Below are 24,859 nucleotides of genomic sequence, written 5' to 3'. Positions count from 1 at the left end.
TTTTACCAAAGTATCACGTTAAGTAACGTGATATTTATGTCATTGATAAGCGAAAGGTTAAAAAAAACTAACAGCTGATATTTGACATTTGACAAAAGGATATTGGCGCCATTTCATTTGTTGTGGCTTGTGGTGCTTGCATTTTGTTTATTTCGGCATTTTTAAACAATTATTACACTGATCATGGATGAAATTGATGAATTGTCACAACTAGAAGAATTACTAAGTGCTGACTTAGGAGAAGACCCCGAAAATGAGGTCGAGACGAAGAGAAACCGTATCGAAGAAGTTGATATATTTCAGTGCACTGATAACGCAGAAGAACCAGTACAAAATGAGACAAACGTGGAGAATATCAAAAACTCAGCTATCCACAGTGGAGATACTGACTCGTCGGATGATGAAGAGCGGCGAAACTATACGGAACGTAAATACAACGACTATGGTTCACAAGTGAAGAAGGCACTCGATAATAAGGCTCAGGAGCAAATTCACAAAAGATTGGACTTTGAAACCAGGCTGCGACAAACCAACATTGATATCAAGGTAGAACGTAGTCAATCTTTCATTAAAAAGCCAGACACATCAGATCAGAACAGCAAGAATCAATTCTGTGTCCCAGAAACAAAAACTGCGCAGCGCGCGGATGTCTATACTGATCCTATCTTTGGAATCAGAATTACCAAACCACTCATATCAAGTTCTGCTCTTCTCGATAGAATGCAGGGCCGAGAAGCTATTAACATGTTGAGAGTAAAACGGCACGTAGAAAACGAAGATTTATCAAAAGACTGGGTGATTGGTGGCGTCATTGTTCGAAAAAGTGCAACAAAGAAGTCCCAGAAAGGCAATCAATTTGTGATTTGGACATTAAGTGATCTAAAGGATGACATGAAGACAATTTCTATGTTTTTATTCAGAAAGGCTTACAACGATTTGTGGAAAACAAGTGAAGGAACAGTTGTTGCAGTATTAAACCCCAGTGTATTAGACAGGTCACAGAACAGTGCTGATCAGGCTTGCTTGAGTGTGGATCACTCGGACAAAGTCATGATTCTTGGTCATTCAAAGGACTTGGGTATTTGTAAAAGTAAAAAGAAGAATGGTGAGCCCTGCACAGCATTTGTCAATGCAAGCAAATGTGAACATTGCATTTATCATGTTAAGCAAGAGTACCAAAAATTCAGCAAGCGGCAGGAACTTCAGTCTTCCACTATGGGCAAAGGTCTAGTCAATCTGCAGAATAAGGTTCTTGGGAAGAATACAGTCATCTATGGAGGCAAGGCATATTCTGCTTTGCCAACAGGAAACAACAAAAAAGTGAAAGAGAAGGACCAAAACAGGCTTATGTCTTTGAGTGACTACTACAAGTCTGAAGGAGACCAACTGATGATGAATAAGGCACCCTATGGAGCCGGGCTCATGAGTAAGAAATCAGACATACTTCACAGTCCTACATTACAACGGAAATCTGACAGTGAAAGGTTGAACAACCTCACCAATTCCAGTCCAGTTAGTTCCAAGTCATCATCTTCAGGGTTGAGTTTAGCTGATAAAGTAGCATTCTCACCTAAGCTTGGCAAGGGATTTGGTCTAAAAGGTAGTGGCACAATAGACCTCAATATTTCATACGGTCAGAAAGCAGCTGAAAGAGCAAAGGCAAATGCTATAAGACTGATACAACAAAGTGGTGGAATTTCCAAAATAGATCCAAATAATATCAAGGGTACCGAAGCTGGAAAGAAGAGAGCTTTAGAAAACCTTAATAGTTCAGGGAGTGAAGAAAATAAATGCAAAAAGTCAAAACCCAATGAGGAAATTAAGAAGACTAAAGGAGTGATGTCAGAGAGGTTCAAGAAGATTCTTGAAGCATCTTCAGCTCATCAGAACCTGATTGAGCAGCATGATGATGATGAGCAAGAGAGGTACTTTAGCAAACTGGAGAAGAAAGAAGCTATGGAAGATAAAATGTTGAACACTTTCAAACTGGCATGTAAAGCTGTGAGATGTGCCAAGTGCAAATACACAGCCTTCTCTGCTGCCCAACTATGCAAGGATGAGAGGCATCCTTTAAAAGTCTTGGATACCTTCAAAAGGTTTTTCAAATGTGCAGATTGTAACAACAGGACTGTTTCATTGGAACTGATTCCATTGCATTCATGCAGTAATTGTCGTGGATCCCGCTGGGAGAAGGCTCCCATGCTCAGAGAAAAGAAAGTCACAAGTCTTTCTGATGGACTGTCCATTAGAGGTGAAGAAGAGACGTTTATTGGTGGACAAGTAAATACAGGAAAGAACATTAATCTGTTAGTACCAGATAGCTAAAACATTTTTGTAACTATATTTTAAGACAATACTGTGTTGCTTTAACTTTTATTGCTAATTTATTTTATTCTTACATTTTAAGAGGATTGACTATTTTTATAAATAAAATACAATATGAAAATAAAGCATAATATAATTTTATTATGAAACTTCCAGTCAATAACACTGAACCATTCCATAAAACAGTGTCTTCGATTTACAAGATTCATTATAATAACCTTGTCGCGCGGAATAATCTTGGGCTTTTTATAAAATTTTACACAGCCTTTGACAATAAATTACTACATACATGTTACAAAACCGATCAGTGGAGCTAACAACAACATGCGACACCAATGTATCATGTGTTACAGAAATGTATTTACAAAACTTCATTATACAAGCAGTGGTCCAAAATGTGGCAATATACAAATGTGTTACAAAATTAGTTAAGCGTTTAAACCCCATTCAGGCAAACTAAATGATTATATTGCTAAGATATCATAGTGATAATTACAAACATTTACTAAAATTGCATTCATTTCATAGAATATGCCTGAGCGGGGGCGACTTTTCACATAAAAAAAATTGAAAAATAAAACCATTATTTTGTATGGAAGAATTAGAAAGGCTAGCGTACTATCCCCGAATCTCGCGAACTGGCATTTCCTAGGGAAGTAGATTATAATATTAAAGAGAAATGGCGATTGGCGAGATCGCATATTTGCACGCCAGAAGTGCTATAAAGAATTAGGCACTTTATTTTCTAACAATTTACCAATTACAACTCCAATGGTACACACATATCGAGTAGCCTCAGATAAACGATTATGTACAAATCCCTTACAAAATAACAAACAGTGTCTTCACGCTGTGCTTTTACGAGGTAGGTTGTTTCGTGATTGCCAAATGTTAGTAATTGACAGTAAAAATGTCTGATCGATACCTAATTGTTTAGATTTGAGAAGTTTTTCACCTAACCAAATCAAAACCTAACATAATTGGTTGATATAGCGCTAATGACCTCGTCTCAATCATGTGCGGTATGGCTATCTATTCCTAGCCATATATTTTATTGCTACAAATTCCCTATTTTCCTAGTTCAACGCAATGATAGAGACTAGGCCTTATAGGACTGATTGGCTGCGGTCTATTTACCTTCAAATGATCGTAACGTATGGTAAGTGCAAGCATTTTGTGCGCATGATAGAAACAGTCCGTTTTATAAGTGTGAAGTTTCTATCCTCATAAGGCTACTTGTGGGTAACGAATTTAAAATATCTAATTGGAAAATTTATCTAATGGAAGAATTGAATGTAATATATTTATTCATCAATAACAAATAATTCATTATATTTTTATATTGTACCTACAGGTTACGAAATCACGGATGTTTGACGTTATGTCATGGTCATATTGTAAAAGGAAGTTGCTCTACCCGCAAAACTAATATCAGGTCATCCACCTCTCTTCCATCTTACCGACACGAGTGAAAAAGACCGAGTAGAATCTAAGTTTCATATTTTTACAACTCGACAGATTTGCGCATATGCGTGGCAACGGACGGCACGGTTTTTCACCTTGGCCTTAGCGAATTAAAAAAAACGATCTGAACTTCAGCCGAGACCGCAGCCTGTGAACGGAACGGAATGAACGGAGAGGGACCACTGCGTGCGGTGCGTTCGTTCAGTAAAAAAAGGTACAAAATGCGTCGCGCCATCATTCCCACTCGGTTGTGGCGGGCGGCTTCGGCGTCAGATCGTACAGCACGCGAGAGATGCCCGGCACCGACTGCAGTTCCTTGCGCATTCGGTCCACCACCTGAAATTAAAATAAATAGTCTTTATTTGCTGGTTGCAGGTCGCTTTTAATTCGTCTCTCGTACGAATTAGGGCTGATTTTTCAAACGTCGGATAACTTTTATCTGAAGAATAAGTTTGGCACATTGACAGTTTCAGTATGGGAAATATGTCAAAATGACAAGTTTATTCATCAGTTACAAGATATCTTATGATTGAAAAATCAGCCCTAAGTGTAATAAAGCTGCAATCCCGTAATTTGCTACCAAATACAAATTAAAGAATGTTTTCGTAATGAAACTGCTTTTAATGCTCTTGAACACTGGAATAGGAGGGGCCGAGTGTTATTTTATCCACAATGAGGAAGCTCTTGGTCTGCATCTCACCTGGAAAGTGATAAATCCTCAAGAATCCTCAACTACAGGAACTGGTAATCTTACCTCTTAACTGTCGGAGCACAACAATGCTGTTACCAATAACGTTATGACAACAGACTTGGTAAGATGGTGGTGGCTAGCCAGGCGGATTTAGAACAAGCCCTATCACCAACCAAACCGAACAGAAAATTCTACTCACACTGGGAATCGAACCGGGGGCTTTTGGATCTGAAGCAGATGGTCTTACCACTAGACCACAGTGTACTCACGTCCTGCGGCATAGCTGCGGAGCCGGGCAGCGCGGCGACGCCGGTCATGAAGTCAGCAGCACCGAAGTTTCGAATGTTGCTATCCCTCTCACTCATATCGACATGCCAGCATGAGCGACGCTGACAGACAACACTGCAGGTCATTATACTGTCCTGCGGCATTGCCGCGGAGCCAGTCATTAAGTGCCGCAGTACGAGCGAGCGTTGCAGCGGGGTAATCCGAAGTTTCTAATGTTGCCATCCCTCTCACGCATATCGAGATGCCAGTACGAGCGACAGTGACAGACAGTACTGTAGGTAGTGTTGTAAGAAACTCGAGTCTTGAGTCTTTTTAATAGAACTTAAGCTATTTTTGAAAACTCGCAAGTACTCGGACTCATGTGACTAACGGGTCCCCATCTTGAAAATAGACTCAAGTTTAAGAGACTTGAGTTTCTTACGACTCTAATACAGGTTATAGTGGGTATACTCACGTCCTGCGGCATGGCTGCGGATCCTGGCAGAGCTGCGACTCCAGTCATGAAGTCCGCGGACAGGAAGGGCCGCAGCACGAGCGAGCGCTGGCACGAGGCCGCGCGGACCGCGGCGTCGCGGTCGAAGTGGATCGGGAGCGAGCGAGACGCCAGTACGAGCGACAGTGACAGACAACACTACGGGTCATTGTACTCACGTCCTGCGGCATGTGGGCGTGGCAACACGAGCGAGCGTTGCAGCGGGGTTATCAGACGTTTCTAGTGGTGCCATCCCTCTCACGCAAAGCAAGATGCTAGCATGAGTGACGGTGACAGACAGCCCTGCAGGTCATTGTACTCACGTCCTGCGGCATGGCGGCTGATCCTGGCAGAGCTGCGACACCAGTCATGAAGTCCGCGGACAGGAAGGGCCGCAGCACGAGCGAGCGCTGGCACGACGCCGCGCGGACCGCGGCGTCGCGGTCGAAGTGGACCGGGAGCGAGCGAGACGCCAGTACGAGCGATAGTGACAGACAACACTACGGGTCATTGTACTCACGTCCTGTGGCATGTGGGCGGAGCCAGGCGACGCCGGTCATAGCGTTGGAGCGGGGTTTCTAATGCTGCCATCCCTTTCACGCATATCGAGATGCCAGCATGAGCGACAGCGACAGATAGCACTGCAGGTAGCTAGGAGCGGTAAGAAACTCGAGTCTTGGAGTCTTTTTAATAGAACTTAAGCTATTTTTGAAAACTCGCAAGTACTCGGACTCATGTGACTAACGGGTCCCCATCTTGAAAATAGACTCAAGTTTAAGAGACTTGAGTTTCTTACGACTCTAATACAGGTTATAGTGGGTATACTCACGTCCTGCGGCATGGCTGCGGATCCTGGCAGAGCTGCGACTCCAGTCATGAAGTCTGCGGACAGGAAGGGCCGCAGCACGAGCGAGCGCTGGCACGATGCGGCGCGGACCGCGGCGTCGCGGTCGAAGTGGATCGGGATGAGCACGACGGGCATCTGAGCGATGCGACCGGCGTAGCCGCTTGATATCAACACCTGCGAGTAGAAATTACATAGTTAACTTTACATGTAATAAACGAGCACTTGGGATAACTAAGACTTTGTAGTGTTGCACCTTACAGGTAAGGCGGGTTTTAGAATCGCGCTGACCGCTCGCTGATCGTCGGCGCTGACGCTTCATACTTCCAACGAGACACAATTTCAACGGGACACATTTTCAATCAGACACATTCCCACGTGGACACATCAATTATTGTATCATCAGTTAAATGTTTTAATGAAAAAAATAAAATGTGTTAATTGTCATGGGTATGTATTCGTCTGCCGTTTGGTGTAGTGGTTCAGAACGGCCTACTGTGCCGAGAGGTCCCGGGTTCGATTCTCGGCCGGGCAGAAATTGAAATGATGCATTTTAATTTCTGTGACCGGTCTGGGTGTTAGACTATCTATACTTATAATAAATCTGTAGAGAAGTCAATTCTGTACATGAAATATATTTTCAAAATAACTATCAGGGGGTGATTACTGATGCCAAAAATGCAATCAGTAAATTTTTTGTCTGTCTGTGTTCCTCATAGAAACAAAAACTACTCGACGGATTTTAACGAAACTTGGTACAATTATTTTTCATACTCCTGGGCAGGTTATAGTATACTTAGGAGTATCCCACGGGAACGGGAATTAGCGGGAAAATCCTTTTGTATGAAAAATCTAAACCACATAAGCTAGATGAAGGGGATAATAAAACGGGATCCACGCGTACGAAGTCGCGGGCGGCCGCTAGTCTTTCCATATCTATGTGCGGAAACGTCACGAAATCTGAATTTTAGCTGACCTCCTAACCCCTCATAAAAGCCAAGGTAAATTTTATTGATTGGTCTATGTTATGTTTAGGTTATTTTATTGATTTAAGGAAAGTACGCGAAGATTTTGTTTTTAATTGTAATAAAATATAGTTATTTTAATGTTCATATTTTTAATTTCACTTTCATTTATTCGACTGACTGTATTGTGTCAGTTTGCAACTGTGTCCACGTGGGAATGTGTCTGATTGAAAATGTGTCCCGTTGAAACTAAATCATTTCGGCGGTCAGCGTGACTCTAAAACCAGCCTAAGTCGATAAACTGTTACGCGGCTGCAACGCGTGTCTATCAATCGATCAGTGACATCACTTCGCGGCAAATTTGAAGGCGCCCTTAGACAGTGTCATCAGTCAACTGGTGAACGCTGAAGCGATATGAGATATTTCCCGTACCATCCGATCACGCCACTCACCAGTAGTACTAACTAGTGAATGCCAATACGGTAGCCTTCTTAAATACTTTTTATAAGCTGTTCAAAACATCGTTTTTTTTTCATAGATTTCGCATGAAAATACCTGTTTTTCAGTCTAGTAGATGTTCAAGATTTTATTTACTACTGTTTAAGTTTATTTCTCACCTGTGTCGCGATGTCGTCCGCTTGGCGGATGGTAGACACGACCTGCTGCGACAGAAAGGTGGGCGTGATATCCGTCACCTGCTCCTTGATGATGCCGCCGAAGGCGTAGCAGACCCTAAGGATACATGGCTGATGTTAAAAATTAGAATTTACATTTCTACAATTAACTTATTCGTCTGTAATAATCATGATCATCACCTTCCATCAGGTGAGATGCAGGTCAAGAGTTTCCTTGGAAGTAGTAGCCAATTTAAATGCTATAAAAAGCACATCACAATTTATTTAACAGAAACAATACGAGGATAAGAAAACAGTGGTCTTTTATTTATTTATTTATTCATGAATAGAACGGTAGTACCAATTACACTATTCAAACAAGACGTAACAAAGCTCAGAATAATTAATTAATTTATGCAGTGGAATTTATGGTTGTGTCGTAACAAATAAGAAAGAAATCGGTTTCATACATTTAATATGTGATACGTCAGAAGGCGTTACGATAGGATACAACACCTAGTGTAAAAGTTACCAAATTAAGGCTGGGTTGCACCATCTTACTTTAAAGGAAAATGACCAAAAATGTATGGAGTGTGGTCCAAATGTCCACCACTAACGAGACCTATGTAGTACAATAGTCTACTAAATACTGATTCATTACNCGGTCGCCGAGCTGCGCCGCCAGCGGAACTTCCTCGTGCAGTCGCTGGTCAGTACCCGCGGCCACGTGGCTCCCCCACCGGCCCCTCGTGGCCTGGACTGCTGCCGGAGCGACTGCAGGCCACCGGCCACGCCGCCGTGTTCAACACGGTCGCCGAGCTGCGCCGCCAGCGGAACTTCCTCGTGCAGTCGCTGGTCAGTACCCGCGGCCACGTGGCTCCCCCACCGGCCCCTCGTGGCCTGGACTGCTGCCGGAGCGACTGCAGGCCACCGGCCACGCCGCCGTGTTCAACACGGTCGCCGAGCTGCGCCGCCAGCGGAACTTCCTCGTGCAGTCGCTGGTCAGTACCCGCGGCCACGTGGCTCCCCCACCGGCCCCTCGTGGCCTGGACTGCTGCCGGAGCGACTGCAGGCCACCGGCCACGCCGCCGTGTTCAACACGGTCGCCGAGCTGCGCCGCCAGCGGAACTTCCTCGTGCAGTCGCTGGTCAGTACCCGCGGCCACGTGGCTCCCCATGCCAAATTTCAAGCGTCTAACTTAAGCGGTTTAGATTTTTCATACAAAAGGATTTTCCCGCTAATTCCCGTTCCCTTGGGAATTTTGGTAATTCCTTTCTTAGTGCACCTCTACGGTATTTAAGCTACGTCCCTTCCAAATTTCAAGTGCCTACGTTTAGCCGTTTAGGCTGTGTGTTGATCTGTCACTAAGTCAGTCAGTTTCTCCTTTTATTGTATAATATTTAGATTCTTTTTTAACTACAATGTCGTTTATATAAATTACATTGATGTTTTTTAGTTCTTTTTTGTTTCTTTGAGTAATATTTGATTTTAATATTGATTTGATTTTAAAGGTGGAAGAAAAAACGTAAGAAACTATTAATAGCAGGGTTAATAGCCAATGGATGGCTAATAATGGCTATTAATAGATAATAATCAGTTATTATCCAAACTAGCTGGCTACAAACCCATCTCTAGTCGTGAGGGACTTCAGATTTATATGTTTGGTGACAGAGTCGTGACGTTAGAACTGAGTTACACCATCTTACTTTAACTGAGACAAACGTCAAATATCTGTAAAATTCCATACAAAAACACCGGTATAGTTCCAAAATACTGAACTGTCCTATGCATGACATTGACAGTGGGGCGCCAGCACCGTCAATACCGGATCGCTGGTTCCGATTTTTGCCACGTTGGAAACCATATAGTTGAACGATGGTAGCGCCCCCCTGTCATTGAGTTTGGTGGGACAGTTCAGCGTGGGTCATCTATATTTGTTATAGTTACGGTTAAAGTTAGGTGGTGCAACTCAGCCTTATTAAGTCTAAGTCACCCACCCCTCTCATGCCGTTCCCATATCCCAGGCACTGTATCAGTTAAGTGCTACAACTATAGTAAGTGCATGTAATGTTGATTGTTAGAAAATTTGAAGTTTACCTTGCACTCCGACGGTCCTTAGTGGCAATAATGTGGCAGCCACCTGAAACAAACGTACATTATTAAATTACAAAACGGAATAGTACGTTTTTGTAGCGGCGTGTACACTCCCAGTATAGCGTCATAGTAAGGTTACGTAGCGGCGTAGTAAAGTTATGTAGTGTGTAGCTTCGTAGTGGGATTATGTAGCATCGTACTGTATTGTGAGTATGTAGCAATATAGTGAGTCTATAAAAGCGTATAGAATTTCGTCCAATGAACCCAAGTTACCCATCCTTATCACTCGCACAACTATTTTGCTGTCGCGACTGTGCGTCGGGCGGCCGCAGTGAGTGTGCGAGCGCGAGAGCAATATAATTACAGCGATAAGGATGGGTAGCTTGGGGTCATTGGACGTAATTCAATCTGCTCGGCGACCGGACTTTAGAATTATGTAACGTTGTAGTGTGAGTGTAGCGGGCTAGCGGTAGTAAGGTTGTATAGCGGTGTAGTGAGGTTATGTGCCTTATAGCCTGTTACCTGCGACTTGGAGGAGATGCGCTTGAGCTCCTGCTGCTCGAGCGGCGTGCTGGCGTTGACGACGCGGCCGAGCAGCGCGTGCGACTTCACGCACATCGACGCATACTCCACCATTATCTTCACTATCACCTGCCGAGCGGGGAATAAAACACTGATAAAATCAAAATCAAACGGTGGTGAACAGGGAATAAAACACTGATAAAGTATTGAGGGAAGAGCCTGGATGCGAGCAGCGCAGGACCGTTCATTGTGGAAAACCTTAGAGGAGGCCTTTGTCCAGCAGTGGACGTCATTCGGCTGAAACGAACGAACGAACGAACGAACGAACGAAAGTATTGAGTAGATTTAATTAATTAAATATTTAATTAAGACAACACTTAGTTTTAAGCACTTTTAGTTATAGTAATTTCATGTATGCGTGTTTGTCTTGTTGGTTGTCCTAATAAATAAAATAAAATAGATAGTGTTGTCTAGTCATTGCAATTATTGAATGCACCAGTGTCCGGTGTTTCGACAATGATTTGATCAAAACGATAGTTCACTCGTAACATATTTAACAAAACAATGGATGTTCGTAGCTGAATAGTCAACTGGCCTGTTGCCTGTTCTCTTTTAAAAGGTTGCCGATTCCTGGACTAAATAATACAGTGTAGTACGCACCCATCTCAGCGAAGTATCGTCTCGTTCAGCATACTATCTATACCTGTTTCGATTCTCACTTAGCGCATCACATCTATTTCGGCTGGACTTATTAATACAGTGTAGTGCGCACCCTGTATTTTAGTGAAGTCTCGTCTCGCTCAGCATACCTGTGTCTGGGCTCTCACTTAGTGCACCACAACTGTATCGGCTCTCTCAATGCACCATACTTATGTGTCGACACTCGCTTAGCGCACCTCGGATTATGTACATAGTAGTGTCTCGGCGAAGTCTCGTCTCGCTCAGCAAACCATACTTCTCACTTAGCGCACGACATTTGTCTTGCCTCTTTCACCGTATCATACTTATGTGATGTGTTTAGAGCGCTTTGGATTATGGACCAGTGTTGTACCTGTGTCTCGGCGAAGTCCCGCTCGGCGTAGGGCTCGTCCTGGCACAGCACGCGCACGGCCAGCCCGGGCCCCGGGAACGGGTGCCGCTCCACCAGCGCCGCCGGCAGCCCAAGCTCCACACCCAACGCTCGCACCTAAAGAAATATCGAATGATTTAATAGATAGATAGATAAATAGTTTATTTGCAAATAAGATTAATAAACACAGGAGTAGCAGGAAAGATATAGTACAGTCACGGAATGAAAAGGTTCGTCAGTTTTCAAATTGATTCCTTCAACGAATCGCGAGCACATATTACCTTTTGAAGCTATGTTACAGAATAATCTCGAGTTAGAGAAAATAATCTTTAACTGTTCGTCAGTAAAGTTCAAAATTATTCAGATTAAAATTGTTTGACGATTTATCTTGTCAAGAAGATTATTATGATTGATAAACTAAAACCTTCTTGTTGGTTCAACCTGACATTATTATTTCTATTAAATAAAAAAATCTATTGTCAATTGGTCAATGTCATCATTGCATTGCACTGATGGGATAGAAAAATACACAAGCAAAACCTTATTCGTTAGCAAACGTCATATTTATTTAAATGTTAGTAGCACTGTTTCTTTCACTGTTATGTTGGCAGGTTTGACTCTTACAGTACCTACCTAGTGCAAGCGAAAACCGACACTAAGGTGACGAACCTTTTCATTCCGCGACTGTACACTAAGTAAAAATTCTTCACGCTCAGCACGCGCACTAGAGAGTGCCATTTTACGTTGAGAAGGCCCGGTTTACAATCTCAAGCGCCCACTTGATGAAAGACGCTTACAGTGGACGGTTTCTGGCTGACGATACGTACGTCAGCCAAGCGTATGAATAATGGTCCTGACATCAGCGGCAATATAATCGCAAGGTTGAAGTCGCGTGACCAACTTCACGAAAAGCTATCCGCAATCGCTTGTTGCGTAGCTCCTTCGCGCCGCGAGTGTCTGGTCTACGCGCAAACACCTATAAGTCCTAATGTAGTTGTTCAGTGCTTGTCGAACGGTCATACGAGGCCGTCATTTTGTTGGACAATCGCTATTAAGACAACAGGACGGAGCGGCTGTCGTTGTACTATAAACCTTATATCCACACGCTAAGGTTCACATTACCTCGTCCTTGTGGAAGTCCTTGAGCGGCTCGACGACGCGGCCGCGCTGTCTCAGCAGACGGACGAGCTCTGTGTCGTTGTGGTGCGTCTTGATGGCGACTGTCATTGCACTATACACCTTATATCTAGACGCTAAGGTTCACATTACCTCGTCCGTGTGGAAGTCCTTGAGCGGTTCGACGACGCGGCCGCGCTGTCTTCGCAAACTGGCGGTTGTCATTGCACTACGCGCCTTATTGCCAGATGGCTTTTATTGCACTATACACCTTATATCCAAGCGCTAAGGTTCACATTACCTCGTCCTTGTGGAAGTCCTTGAGCGGCTCGACGACGCGGCCGCGCTGTCTTCGCAAACTGGCGGTTGTCATTGCACTATGCGCCTTGTTGCCGGGCAGCTTTTATTGCACTATACACCTTATATCCAGGCGCTAAGGTTCACATTACCTCGTCCTTGTGGAAGTCCTTGAGCGGCTCGACGACGCGGCCGCGCTGCCTCAGCCGATGGGCGGTTGTTGCTGCACTATGGACCTTGTTGCCGGACAGCTGTTATTGCACTATAAACCTTATTGCAAGACGTTAAAGATCACATTACCTCGTCCTTGTGGAAGTCCTTGAGCGGCTCGACGACGCGGCCGCGCTGTCTCAGCAGACGGACGAGCTCTGTGTCGTTGTGGTGCGTCTTAATGGCGACTCTCATTGCACTATGCGCCTTATTGTCGAGCGACCGTCGTTGCACTATGCGCCTTGTTGCCGGGCAGCTTTTATTGCACTATACACCTTATTGCCAGGCGCTAAGGTGCACATTACCTCGTCCTTGTGGAAGTTCTTGAGCGGCTCGCTCGACTACGCGGCCGCGCTGCCTCAGCCGATGGGCGATTGTTGCTGCACTATGTACCTTGTTACTGTACACCTTTCGTTGCACTATACACCTTATTGCGAGGCGCTAAGGATCACATTACCTCGTCCTTGTGGAAGTCCTTGAGCGGCTCGACGACGCGGCCGCGCTGTCTGAGCAGACGGACGAGCTCTGTGTCGTTGTGGTGCCTTGATGGCGACTGTCATTGCACTATACACTTTATATCTAGACGCTAAGGATCACATTACCTCGTCCTTGTGGAAGTCCTTGAGCGGCTCGACGACGCGGCCGCGCTGTCTAAGCAGACGGACGAGCTCTGTGTCGTTGTGGTGCGTCTTGATCGCGACTGTCATTGCACTATGCGCCTTATATCCAGGCGCTAAGGATCACATTACCTCGTCCTTGTGGAAGTCCTTGAGCGGCTCGACGACGCGGCCGCGCTGTCTAAGCAGACGGACGAGCTCTGTGTCGTTGTGGTGCGTCTTGTGACGCCTGTCATTGCACTATGCGCCTTATTACCAAGCGACTGTCGTTGCACTATACACCTTATTGCAAGACGTTAAGGGTCACATTACCTCGTCCTTGTGGAAGTCCTTGAGCGGCTCGACGACGCGGCCGCGCTGTCTTAGCAGACGGACGAGCTCTGTGTCGTTGTGGTGCGTCTTGATGGTGGCGGCGTTGTTGCTGCAAAGAGCTGATGCAGATTCAATCAGGTCTGGCCGGAGAGTGCCTTGGCCTAGGAGCACTTGGTCCTCCCTGTGGAGAAATAAAAGTTTAGTGGAGGTAGACATTGTACACGCACAAACTGCACGTTATTTTTTGGACGGCTGGACTAGATTGCTACGTGAATTAGTAAAAACCGAGGGAGAGAATTTACTGGAATACCCCTCCTCATGAACACAAACAAAAAAGCAAGACAAAACATCTGATTATGACCTAAGTCGATTACAGATATAAAAAGGGGGAAATAAATTTTTTATTTGATTTTTATATTTGATTTTTGTGTTTGTTTTTTATGGGTACATTTTCGGCGCCCCCTTATTGCGTGTTCCCGCCGACGGACAGGTACTTTACGGAGTGCTTCTCCTTCGGCGGTAGGGCGCAGCAACGTCAAGGGACCCGCTGAAAATCGGTGTCGAGGCATGCCCACGGCATGCCCCGATTAATGCTGAGCCCCTATTTGACAGCAGGGCACAATGTTTCCTCTTTTTGTAATATATGTAAATGTGATGTCGCTCTGTTTGTCAAATAAAACATTTTTTACTTTTTACTTTTTTTTACTTTTATGTTGCAGCAATAAATTGATTATGCCACTTGTGAAAAAAGTCTACAAGATTACTAAAAGTCACATTTTGTCGGACGGACTGTGCTGTGTGCTGAGTGTGAGTTTACATACATTTAAAAAATTTATGAAAATTTTAGTTTTTGAACGTTTCCCGCTAGGGGCGCTGTACAATCCGTCATACATTCAATGTCATTTTTTGACGCGTTAGTGAGCGCGTTTGATGTAAACTCACACTAGGCCCTCTGATAGCCGTGAGTGGCTTTTTCAGATTCACCGGGCAATGGGTCGCATTTGTTCAACAGGGTGAATCAATTCCTAGGTGAATAAAGGAATAAAGGCGACCGTGTCGTGAACGTGAACAAAGGCGTGAAATGGTTCCGACCAAGGTGAAATGAGGACACTAAAAATTCCACTTTCTTCATCCAGATGAACAGTGGAATAATCCCAATAAATAATATTTCAACAAAAGGTAGAAAAGACTACATCTAAAAAACTTCTCACTTATTTTTGCAAATAGGCTTTTAAAAAGCACTTTTACACGTCCCAGTAATAACCTACCACTGCTTCTAGAGGTCAACACTATAGGACCTTATAATCTTGCGCTTGTCTCGGGCGGGGACCTTATGTCGGGGCCACAAGGGCGACATTGCAACACTCACTGCAGCTCGAGGTCGCGCACGGCCTGCTCGGCGACGCGGATGAACACGTCTCCTATGATCTTGCGCTTGTCTTCGGGCGCGGCGGTGTGGCATAACAGGGGCGTGTGACGCGTGCGACCGCCTGCCTCGCGGACCACCGTGCTGCCTTGCCGGAACTGCGAGAATAGCGTTTATTTTATTGAGGTTAGAGTTCATAATTCCTGGTGCGCCATACAAATAGGGTTGGAACCGCAGTCAAATAGCTGAGTCCACACCGGACGATATAAAGCGATCATCTGGTGTGGATCTAACTATTGACATACTTTTCATGAGCTGTCAAAATGCTGACCTGATTTGATTTTGTATGGAAAAAGGGGCCTACGGCGATGTCAAGTCACGAACTCAATTGACAGATTTTAGGGCTACTTTTGATATAATTTTACGGAAAATTGAAAGTGTTTTCTTTTTTAGAAGTTGTGTCAGTATTAAGGCAGATTTTAGATTCGCGCTGACCGCTCGCTGATCGTCGGCGCTGACAGATCAATATGTATGTAATTGAAGGGAACGTTCCTGAGTGAGGCTGAGCGCTCGGCACCGACGCTTCATACATTTCGGCTGTCAGCGCTGACGGTTAGCGTGCGTCAGCGTGATTAAAACCAGCCTAAGTCTATCTGAGTTCATGAACAAATTGAATATTTAAGGTTAATACATACCTGATGTGCAGCGTTGACGACGTGTAGACGAACTCCAAGATCCCGAAGACACCTTTCCACTTTGCTGCTCTCGTTTTTACGCATGAATCCTTTGAAAAAAATTATACAATAATTAGAGCTGGGACTTTAAAACTAACTTATTTTTAGGGCGCTAAAATAAGGGCTTCGTCGCATTCACCTCTGGATTTGTATCGATTGGTAATGATCCTACTCTAGTGGTGTTATCCTGATGACTGCAAATGCGATTGCTCTCTTACCGTTTTGTCGCTCACCAGTTGGCATCATTATCTTCGCCACAAGAAAGTGACAGTGACCTTAGGCAGGATTCACATTGACCGGCGCGAGTCGGCGCGCAACGCAGTGTCTGTTCACCCTAAAATGCGGTGGAATGAACGCGTCTGCGCGCGTATCCACTGGAATACGCTCGGAGCCGACCGGCTTCCGACGAAATTGAATCGATTGATTGAAATGTCAGTTAATCAGTTGTAAGCAATTACGACTCTAAGAACTGTTAATAAAATACTATTGTCTTTACGGCCGTGTAAGTGCGCTCCGACGCGCGCCGGTCAACGGGTATCGTACTCTACAGTAGAAAGAAAGAAAAAATGTTTATTTGGCACCAAATTACATGCACTTTTTAAATATACCTGCACAATATTAAACTTATTCTAATACAAAACAACTAAAGCCTGGTCCGTGAGCACGTAGAATTTTGTCCAATGACCCCAAGCTACCCATCCTTATCGGTTGCGCGTAATTATATTGCTGTCGCGACTGTGCGACAGGCGCCCGCAGTGAGTGTGCGAGTGCGACAGCAACATGATTACGCGCGAGCGATAAGGATGGGTAGCTTGGGGTCATTGGACAAAATTCTACGTGCTCACGGACCAGGCTTTAGTGGTTTACTAACAGTGGCGCCAACTAGTGAGCGCTAAAACGACAGCCTTAATTCCCGTGCATTGCTTACCATTGTCTATGTGTAAGGCGATGACCTGGTCCTCCCGCAGCGCTGTTCTGATCAGCGCGGCGCACACGGTGGAGTCTACGCCGCCGCTCACCAACACCTACGAGTAAAATAATCGTTTTATCACTACTCTAGCTGATCCGACGAACTTCTCATCGCCAATAGAAATTCTATAATAGCCTATCTTTATCAGCGTGAGATATTATTGATTGGTCTAGAGCAGCGGTCCCCAAACTTATTTTGTCTACTGCCCACTTTGAGAATAAATTCTTTTTAGCGCCCCCATTTGTAGTCGAGTGTCGAGTGCTCAGTCGGTGTCCTCCTAGTAAATGACGCCTCCCAAGCCTCTACACAACGTCCCGATTTTTTTTTCTGGGTCTCTTACCGCCCCCCTTTAAGCCTGCAGCGCCCACAAGGAGGGGCGTTATCGCCCACTTTGGGAAAGACTAGTCTAGAGGTTTCGGTGCCTATTCAATATAAATAAATACCTTCACAATATTATATTAAAAAGTAAAAACGAAGACAAGATGATTACTTTTACACTAGCTGTGCCCGCGACTTCGTCCGCGTGGTATTACTCCACGCGAATATGTTTTAGGGTGTGATCAACATACCTAAAAATCATTTATTTAACGAATACTTCGTCACATTAATCAAATTAAATCTACTACAATGGATCTACACTACTATACTAATATACTCGATTCACTACGTACCTACGTAAATAGAATTTGAAAGTCATTATAATAAGCGAGAGTGCACATTGCAACGGCAGCTGTCTTTTGAACGTACACGTTGTCTATTGTGCGGACTACGAGAGACTGGGTTCCTCGAGAGGTTTCACGAATGTGTAAATAATATGTGATTCGAACTTCAGTTAACTTCTTCAATACGTCTGAGTAATTTGACAAAGTGTATTTGAGCCTCCAGGGAATTTGACCTAGCTAAATCGTAAATTCTTAAGGCCAATACTCACCAGAACTTTGTTGTTCTCTCCCACAGTATCCCGTATGTACTGTATACAGGCCTCGCGGCGCGAGCGCAGCGTGAACGTTCGCGAGAGCCCGGCGATGTCGAACAAGAAGTTCGATAGCATCTGCTTGCCTTTGGGGGTTAGGTCCACCTGCGAATAGACAAAATATGTGAGAACTGCGATTTTTCAGTCAAAAGCAGTCAAACGGACTGTGGGACGGGCGCCCGCAGTGAGTGTGCGAGCGCGACAGCAACATAATTAACCGCGAGCGATAAGGGTGGGTAGCTTGGGGTCATTGGACAAAATTCTACGTGCTCGCAGACCAGACTATAGGCGTAAACCTCTGCCAAGAAACGCCATAAAATACGTCCCGCTTTTTAACGTTTATTTAGCTTGCCCTGTTTATTTTTTCATCCAGTCTCAGCCAGCTATATTCTTGAAGCTTGAGCCGATGTACCAAGTTTGCTGAGATGTAGTAACCCATTTGAGAACCCGTCTTCATCTATCGTCGGTTCTCCTTAACCGGCCCACTTCCACTTGAGTTTACTAACTTTTACAGCTGGCATTACAGCTTCGGTTAGTTACAGAAAGACTCTATATCCTTACTCATTATAGCCTTTAAGTGGAGACCGAGGAGAGTTGAGACATTGACGATTTTTTGGAACTTATTAACTATCAGCGAGCTCGCAACAGCACGTATTTGTTAGCTCGAGACTTGAACTAAAAAGCGCGCTCTGTTACGATCTCACTAGTAGTTAATAAGTTCCAAAAAATCGTCAATGTCTCAACTCTCCTCGGTCTCCCCTATGTATAAAAATTAATAATGTACTGTAAAGGTAAAATTAGTTCTGCGATTTTTGCATGAAAGAGTAATAATAGTAATAAATAGTTAATTGTTTATGAACTCACCTCAGGGTGAAACTGCACGCCATAAAGTCGCATCTGCTCGTTGTAGATCGCCGCGATCAGGTGGTTGGACGACTGCGCGCCCACGCGGAACCTCTCGCCGACTTTTTGCACGCTGTCGCCGTGTGTCAACAGCACTGGCTGCAGCTTCTCTAGGCGACTGTACGGAAAACATGAACATTTACCCTTTAAATGTATACCTCGGGCAGAAGTTTCAGTAAAAATCAGCCTTAACACAAGGTGATAAGATTCAAAATTATGTGAAAGCTATTTGTCTTCTGCATGTTGTCACTGACAAGATTACGAGTTGACATTTATAAAAGAGATTATAAAACAAACCAAAATAAGTTCACAAGATTTCGGACTACAACTTACGGTGATGAGGTTCAAGTGTGTGAGGACTGTTTTCCTATACATATTAACTAGAAACAGAACAGCGTGCTGTTGCCGTACATCAAAAGCATTGGTATGGATATCAAACAATCTGTACGACAAACGCACCAAATATCTTCATCATAACAAGTTTAAAAGTTTCAGTAAAATCAACCTTAATTAAATGAACAGTTTTACTTAAAATCAATCTTAATTCAAGGCAGTAAAGAAGAATAGAATAATGTTTATTTTGCTGCCACATGAATACACATACATACATAAAACAAACGGTCAACATTACAGAACCAGTCAAAAGATTGATAATTAAAATTAAAATTAATCGGGACAGTTACTTGGCGGCGCTGCAGCAGCAAAAAGGTCCCCGTCTCAGCATGTGTCAAGTGCATACCACATGACGCTGATTTTCAGACGGCGGCCGTGGTCTGAGTTACTCGGTGTATCAGGATATGAGTTTTATAAATGTCAAATTTAATGTCAAGTAGTAGATGAAATTAATACAAATAAAAAAATAATAATCAAAATCTTATGAAATTCATAACTCACTTGAAGAGGGGACAAGTAGTCTCCACCTCGACTTCGTACTGGCCGTCCTCGCGCGCTTCCTTACGGAGCACGGACCCGCCAAACTCCTTGTTCAACATCTGCATGCCGTAGCATATACCTGAGAAAAAGAGGTTTGATATAAAAAGTTCAAGGCTTCCACCAGACCAAACGCGGGTCAGAAGCAGTGCGGAAGTAGGCACACTGAATGCAGCGCAGTTTCAAAGCAGTTGCAGCGCGGCAGTAGGCACACTGAAAGCAGCGCAGTTTCAAAGCAGTTGCAACGCGGGCGGTTGTCAAAAATTTCAATATTTGAAAACCGCTTTCAACGCGCTGCTACCGCCCTGCGTCCGGTGTGTCATGCTAATATGGCCGCCATAGTAATACAACAGCGCGGGCCCGCCCTGCGCTCGCGCCGCTTCTGTCCCGCCCCCACGCCGCCTCGTTTGTCGTTCGGCAGTTGCAGTGCGGCGCGGTTGAAGCGCGGGCCCGCGTTCAAATTTGGTGTGACACACTTCAAAGAGTTTCTTGTATTACAACTTGCGCGGGCCCGCATTCAAACTGCGCTGCTACTGCCCCGCGTTTGGTCTGCCCAAGCCTTCAGAAACTACGCGAATATTAAGACCTGATAAAAGTCTGACGCTTTGGTGTGGTTGTTAATGAAAACATGTGATAAGTATAAGATTTTTAACTTTCGGAATGCGAAAATTTCAATTAAAATAGAGAAACACGGGTCTCAAATGTAACTCATATAAAATTTCGCGTTTGAGACCTGTGTTTCTATGTGGTAAGTAGTTTTACACTGAGAGTTGTATCTCTGCTTTTAAGCAACTGTCGTCGAAACGTTAGACTGTAAGTCAGGTGTTGGAACGAGTGTAGCAACAAGTCGAAAAGTCAAGTGCAACTTATGTACTACATAAGTGACCTTTTGCTTTCAATTTCAAATGCAATCGAACCATCCTTTATGGTGATGGCTGGTAGCCGGCCTTCTTCAGATGACAGCATCTGTCAGACACTTACCAAGCACCGGCAGGCCGATCTTGAATATGTCCGCATCGTATCTAGGCGCGTCCTCTGCATACACCGAGTTGGGCCCGCCCTATATGATAATAGCGCGGTAGCCCTCCGTGATCTGTCAATGACACGTGTCACTAAGCCCTATGACATCTGTCAGACACTCACCAAGCACCGGCAAGCCGATCTTGAATATGTCCGCATCGTATCTAGGCGCGTCCTCTGCATAGACCGAGTTGGGCCCGCCCGATATGACGATGGCTAGAAGCCGGTCTCTTTCAGATGACAGCATCTGTCACTGACACATGTCAGACACTCACCAAGCACCGGCAGGCCGATCTTGAATATGTCCGCATCGTATCTAGGCGCGTCCTCTGCATACACCGAGTTGGGCCCGCCCTATATGATAATAGCGCGGTAGCCCTCCGTGATCTGTCAATGACACGTGTCACTAAGCCCTATGACATCTGTCAGACACTCACCAAGCACCGGCAGGCCGATCTTGAATATGTCCGCATCGTATCTAGGCGCATCCTCTGCATACACCGAGTTGGGCCCGCCCGATATGATGATGGCGCGGTAGCCGGCCTCCTTGAGATGGTAGGCGGGCGTGTCCAGAGGCAGTATGTCTGATTCCACGCATAACTCGCGCACGCGGCGGTCTATCACCTGGGAAACAGATAATTACAACAATGAGGGCTATCGTTTTAGCGCTCACCACTGTAGAGTAAGGTCCTGTCACTTGCTTGTAGCGAAGACAGTGGCACCAACTGGTGAGCGCTAAAGTGGTATACTATCGCATTTGCACTCATCAAGATGGCGCCACTGTAGAGTAAGGTCCTGTCAATCGCCAGGGCTGCCAACTGTTAAGTATAAAAACGATAGCCCTCATTGAATTAAAAACTCATTTCATTTTTGCAAGTAAACCTTTAAAAAGCACTTTTACACGTCCCAGTATTAACCCTACCACTGCTTCTGGACAATAAATGAGCTGTGAATAAAAAGTGCTGAGAAAAAGCAGCGTAAGAAACTCAGTCACTATTGTCAGAATGAGATTGGCTTACACTACATAAAGAAAAGATTGAGGAAGTGATTAAATTATTAAATTCTATGTAACTTTATCAACTTAGTGTTTATGAGAAGGCAGTATGCCTATTGTAATTTGAATAAACAAGTCTTGTGTAGTGCTCATGTGAATTTGAGTAATCAGCAATCATTTCTATAGAGTTCTTAGGGATTCCCCTGAGTTTGGCAGCTAAATATAAATCTCATTATGTCACTGTTACATTTTAAACACAAGAAGAATCTAATATCTCAATAAATAGATGCTATATTTAAGAAAAACTTGTGTTGAAAATTTCTAAGCAAGTAATTAAAATTCTTCAAAGTCCTCTTATGATCTTCTGATTATTTCATTGTGGGTCCAATGACAGTTTAACTATCCCCGGTACAAACTTCACCTTCACTGGTTGGGTTTTTATTGGCGGTCAATCTGTAGACCCTGGCTACACAGGAGTTGCAGCGGTGGACCGAGAGGTGGGAATAGTCCCGTTAAACAAATAATTAACTTTGAATGTTGTATCTCTCTTACGACTACTATCCTCACCTTCCCATACTGCGAGCCGGCATCCAAGATGGCGACCTTGTCACGGCCGTGGGTGGAGCCGTTGGTACCTCGGTACTGTCCCTCTGCACTGGCCGTGTGCATTTCGCCTCGTCGCCAGCAGCACTGAGGGACAAAACATTAGTTACTCACTCACAAACTAAATAAAGTTGACTTAGGCTGAGTTGCACCACCTTATTTTAACCGTAACATTGACAATATCGGTGCTTTTTGTATGGAGTTTGACAGGTTTTTGACATTTGTCAAAGTTAAATGGTGCAACCCAGCCTTAGCATACACAAATTAAACAAGACAAGCATTTCTACATCTTGATAAAGTCGACTCTGGATGGAATGTATAAACTGACATGGCAAACCAGATGAAATAATAAACAGATTCAGCAGGATTTTCTCAAAAGTTTTAGTTTAGTTATCATATTCTTGATGTTGTTTGTGTCACTGAATAAAACATTTCATTTTCAATTATTAAGACAATGGATTTCTCCAAATTGAGTTCAAGAATAGAACTAAAGCAGAGTAAAGAAAGAACTAATACAGTGCTTTCTGTACAGCTGTCACAAAAGCGACGCTATTGTATTATGGCGCGAAATCACGAAGTTAGAGATAGAGCATCAAGATTTTCTTGTTGCCCCTGTTTTAAAATTCATTTTCACTGATAATGACTGAAACTAGAAGTGCTAACTGCTATTTAGATCCATTGGTGTACATATTTGTATGAAATGATTTTATAATTAACTTAATTGTTTTTAAATCAATCTATTACGAGTCTCATTATTTAATAAACTAGTATTATAAGTAAAAATATCTAACATGAAATTGTAATTTTGCTCAAGTTAATTGAAATTGAAATTGTAGACAATGCACTTTGTGTAATGTAAACAACATTGTGAACAATGAATTAGAATCACAGAGATTTATTAAAGTTAACTGATTTAAACAGATTTACAAGTCAAGTTTAAAAATATTGAGGACAAATAAAATAAATCCTCTTTATTCTTTTTAACAAAAGTCATTGTTTCACTCAACAAAAAAGTTCACAGTACCTTGAACAAAAAGTTTCTAAAGCCAAACATCACAACACAAATGGACAAAGCTTAACTCATTCTTAGAAATAAACTCTGTCATTATTTACAACAAAATTAAATCACAAGTCATCCCTTGAGCAAAAGTTGTTAGGTTTTAATTGTAAACATTTACATTCACTTTGTTGGGAATATCATTGGACTGTACTGATCCACACTCATGCGTCGACTGTGTTATTTATAGAAAGCATCCCACATGAAGATGTAAATATACACAAACTTTTATATGCTTACTACTATTCATCTGCACAATAGAGTGGTCCAAATGTTTATATAAATAGTATATTATATGGATACTTACATAATTTGAGTAAATTAGTGTAGTTTATATGTGACAGAAATTATATTGAAGATGGAGTGTAGTTTGAGGTGACATTGAAACTGAAACTAGGTCACTGTAACATCTAACCAAACAATATGTGTTTGTGAATTTGTGTGTTGGATTTTAAATAAAAGTTATATTTTTGTATTTGATTTAGGATTACGAAATAAAATGTGTAGGTAGTATTTAATTTTTTTCATAATTTTGCTGAAAAATTAAGATTTATCTAGTGGTATTATTTTAGTTTTGTTATTTAAATATTATTTACTTACATATAAAATAATTCAAAGGCTTCTAAGGTACTATGTATTCATCATAGTTAAGATAAATAAGAAAATTTTAATATTTTACTTAAATATTTTAACCTAAACATGTTCAAAAACATACCTTGTCTTGAAAATCTGATAACAAACTGACTCCAAGTGGTCACTTAATGGACACATTTTTAAAGGTTAACTTAAAAGGTTATCACACCAATACACTTATCAGATTTGTCTAACATCAAACAATTGTAAATAATGATGTAATATTGGCAATACTATCACGTTTAGAGCATAGAAACACGATTCATGAACACAAAAGGCAAAAAATAAACGCAGAGACTTGAAACAAAGGGTTAAACACATACCTTTCTGAAAATACAAAACATGCTCCAACTAGACCACTATCTGAGTATGGTACTTTTGCCATTATTGGAAGAATCAAAGATGTTCGAGATTGAATGATAAAATAAATGATAACATTGAGATAAACCAAGCATTTACAAGCGGAGGACGAGATCGCGGGCCGGGCGACACGATGCGTTCACTCTCTCAAGTTCACAACTAATCACATTTATTTACATCACGATGGCGCAGCGCGCGTACTATACACAACACCATTCCCACAATTAATCCATACTGCTAATTAGCAGTCAGTAAAACTGCGCATAATTGCACAGAAATGCCGAATAAAACCGCTCTTTGACAATACTTTCTGGGTCATAACCGAAGACAACTCGTAGCAGCCGCCCAATATCTTCCCAATAGTTATTTGTATGTATTTATGACACATGTAATGGATTTTTGGACTTACCTAAAAG

The 24,859-nt window shown here is 43.2% G+C and overlaps 2 protein-coding genes across 2 annotated transcripts; one reads left to right on the top strand and one right to left on the bottom strand.

The window, feature by feature from the left end:
* Window positions 1–93: 93 nt before the first annotated feature.
* Mcm10 (minichromosome maintenance 10 homolog) lies at window positions 94–2,668 on the top strand. The gene has a single exon (XM_028309348.1). It carries the CDS (start codon window positions 184–186, stop codon window positions 2,323–2,325), a length of 2,142 nt encoding a protein of 713 aa, XP_028165149.1. The 5' UTR covers window positions 94–183; the 3' UTR covers window positions 2,326–2,668.
* On the bottom strand, window positions 2,443–24,577 carry bur (GMP synthase burgundy). Its single transcript, XM_028309350.1, is given in 16 exon segments — window positions 2,443–4,125; window positions 6,070–6,261; window positions 7,667–7,923; window positions 9,743–9,803; window positions 10,280–10,408; window positions 11,331–11,465; window positions 13,901–14,081; window positions 15,270–15,424; window positions 15,962–16,050; window positions 16,929–17,025; window positions 17,902–18,048; window positions 18,808–18,964; window positions 19,741–19,858; window positions 21,234–21,420; window positions 22,358–22,480; window positions 24,407–24,577. Coding segments are annotated over 16 exon segments (2,151 nt in total). The 5' UTR covers window positions 24,428–24,577; the 3' UTR covers window positions 2,443–4,023.
* Window positions 24,578–24,859: the final 282 nt, after the last annotated feature.

The sequence above is a fragment of the Ostrinia furnacalis genome, unplaced genomic scaffold (assembly GCF_004193835.3).
Source record: "Ostrinia furnacalis isolate ACB-3 unplaced genomic scaffold, ASM419383v2 OfSCF2703, whole genome shotgun sequence".
Taxonomy (NCBI): Eukaryota; Metazoa; Arthropoda; class Insecta; order Lepidoptera; family Crambidae; genus Ostrinia; species Ostrinia furnacalis.
The sequence above is the reverse complement of the archived record's forward strand: the minus strand, read 5'-3'. Positions and strand labels throughout refer to the sequence as shown.

Bases quoted from the DNA above. Each gene is read 5' to 3' on its own strand.
- Mcm10 (XM_028309348.1), top strand. From the start codon at position 184: ATGGATGAAATTGATGAATTGTCACAACTAGAAGAATTACTAAGTGCT.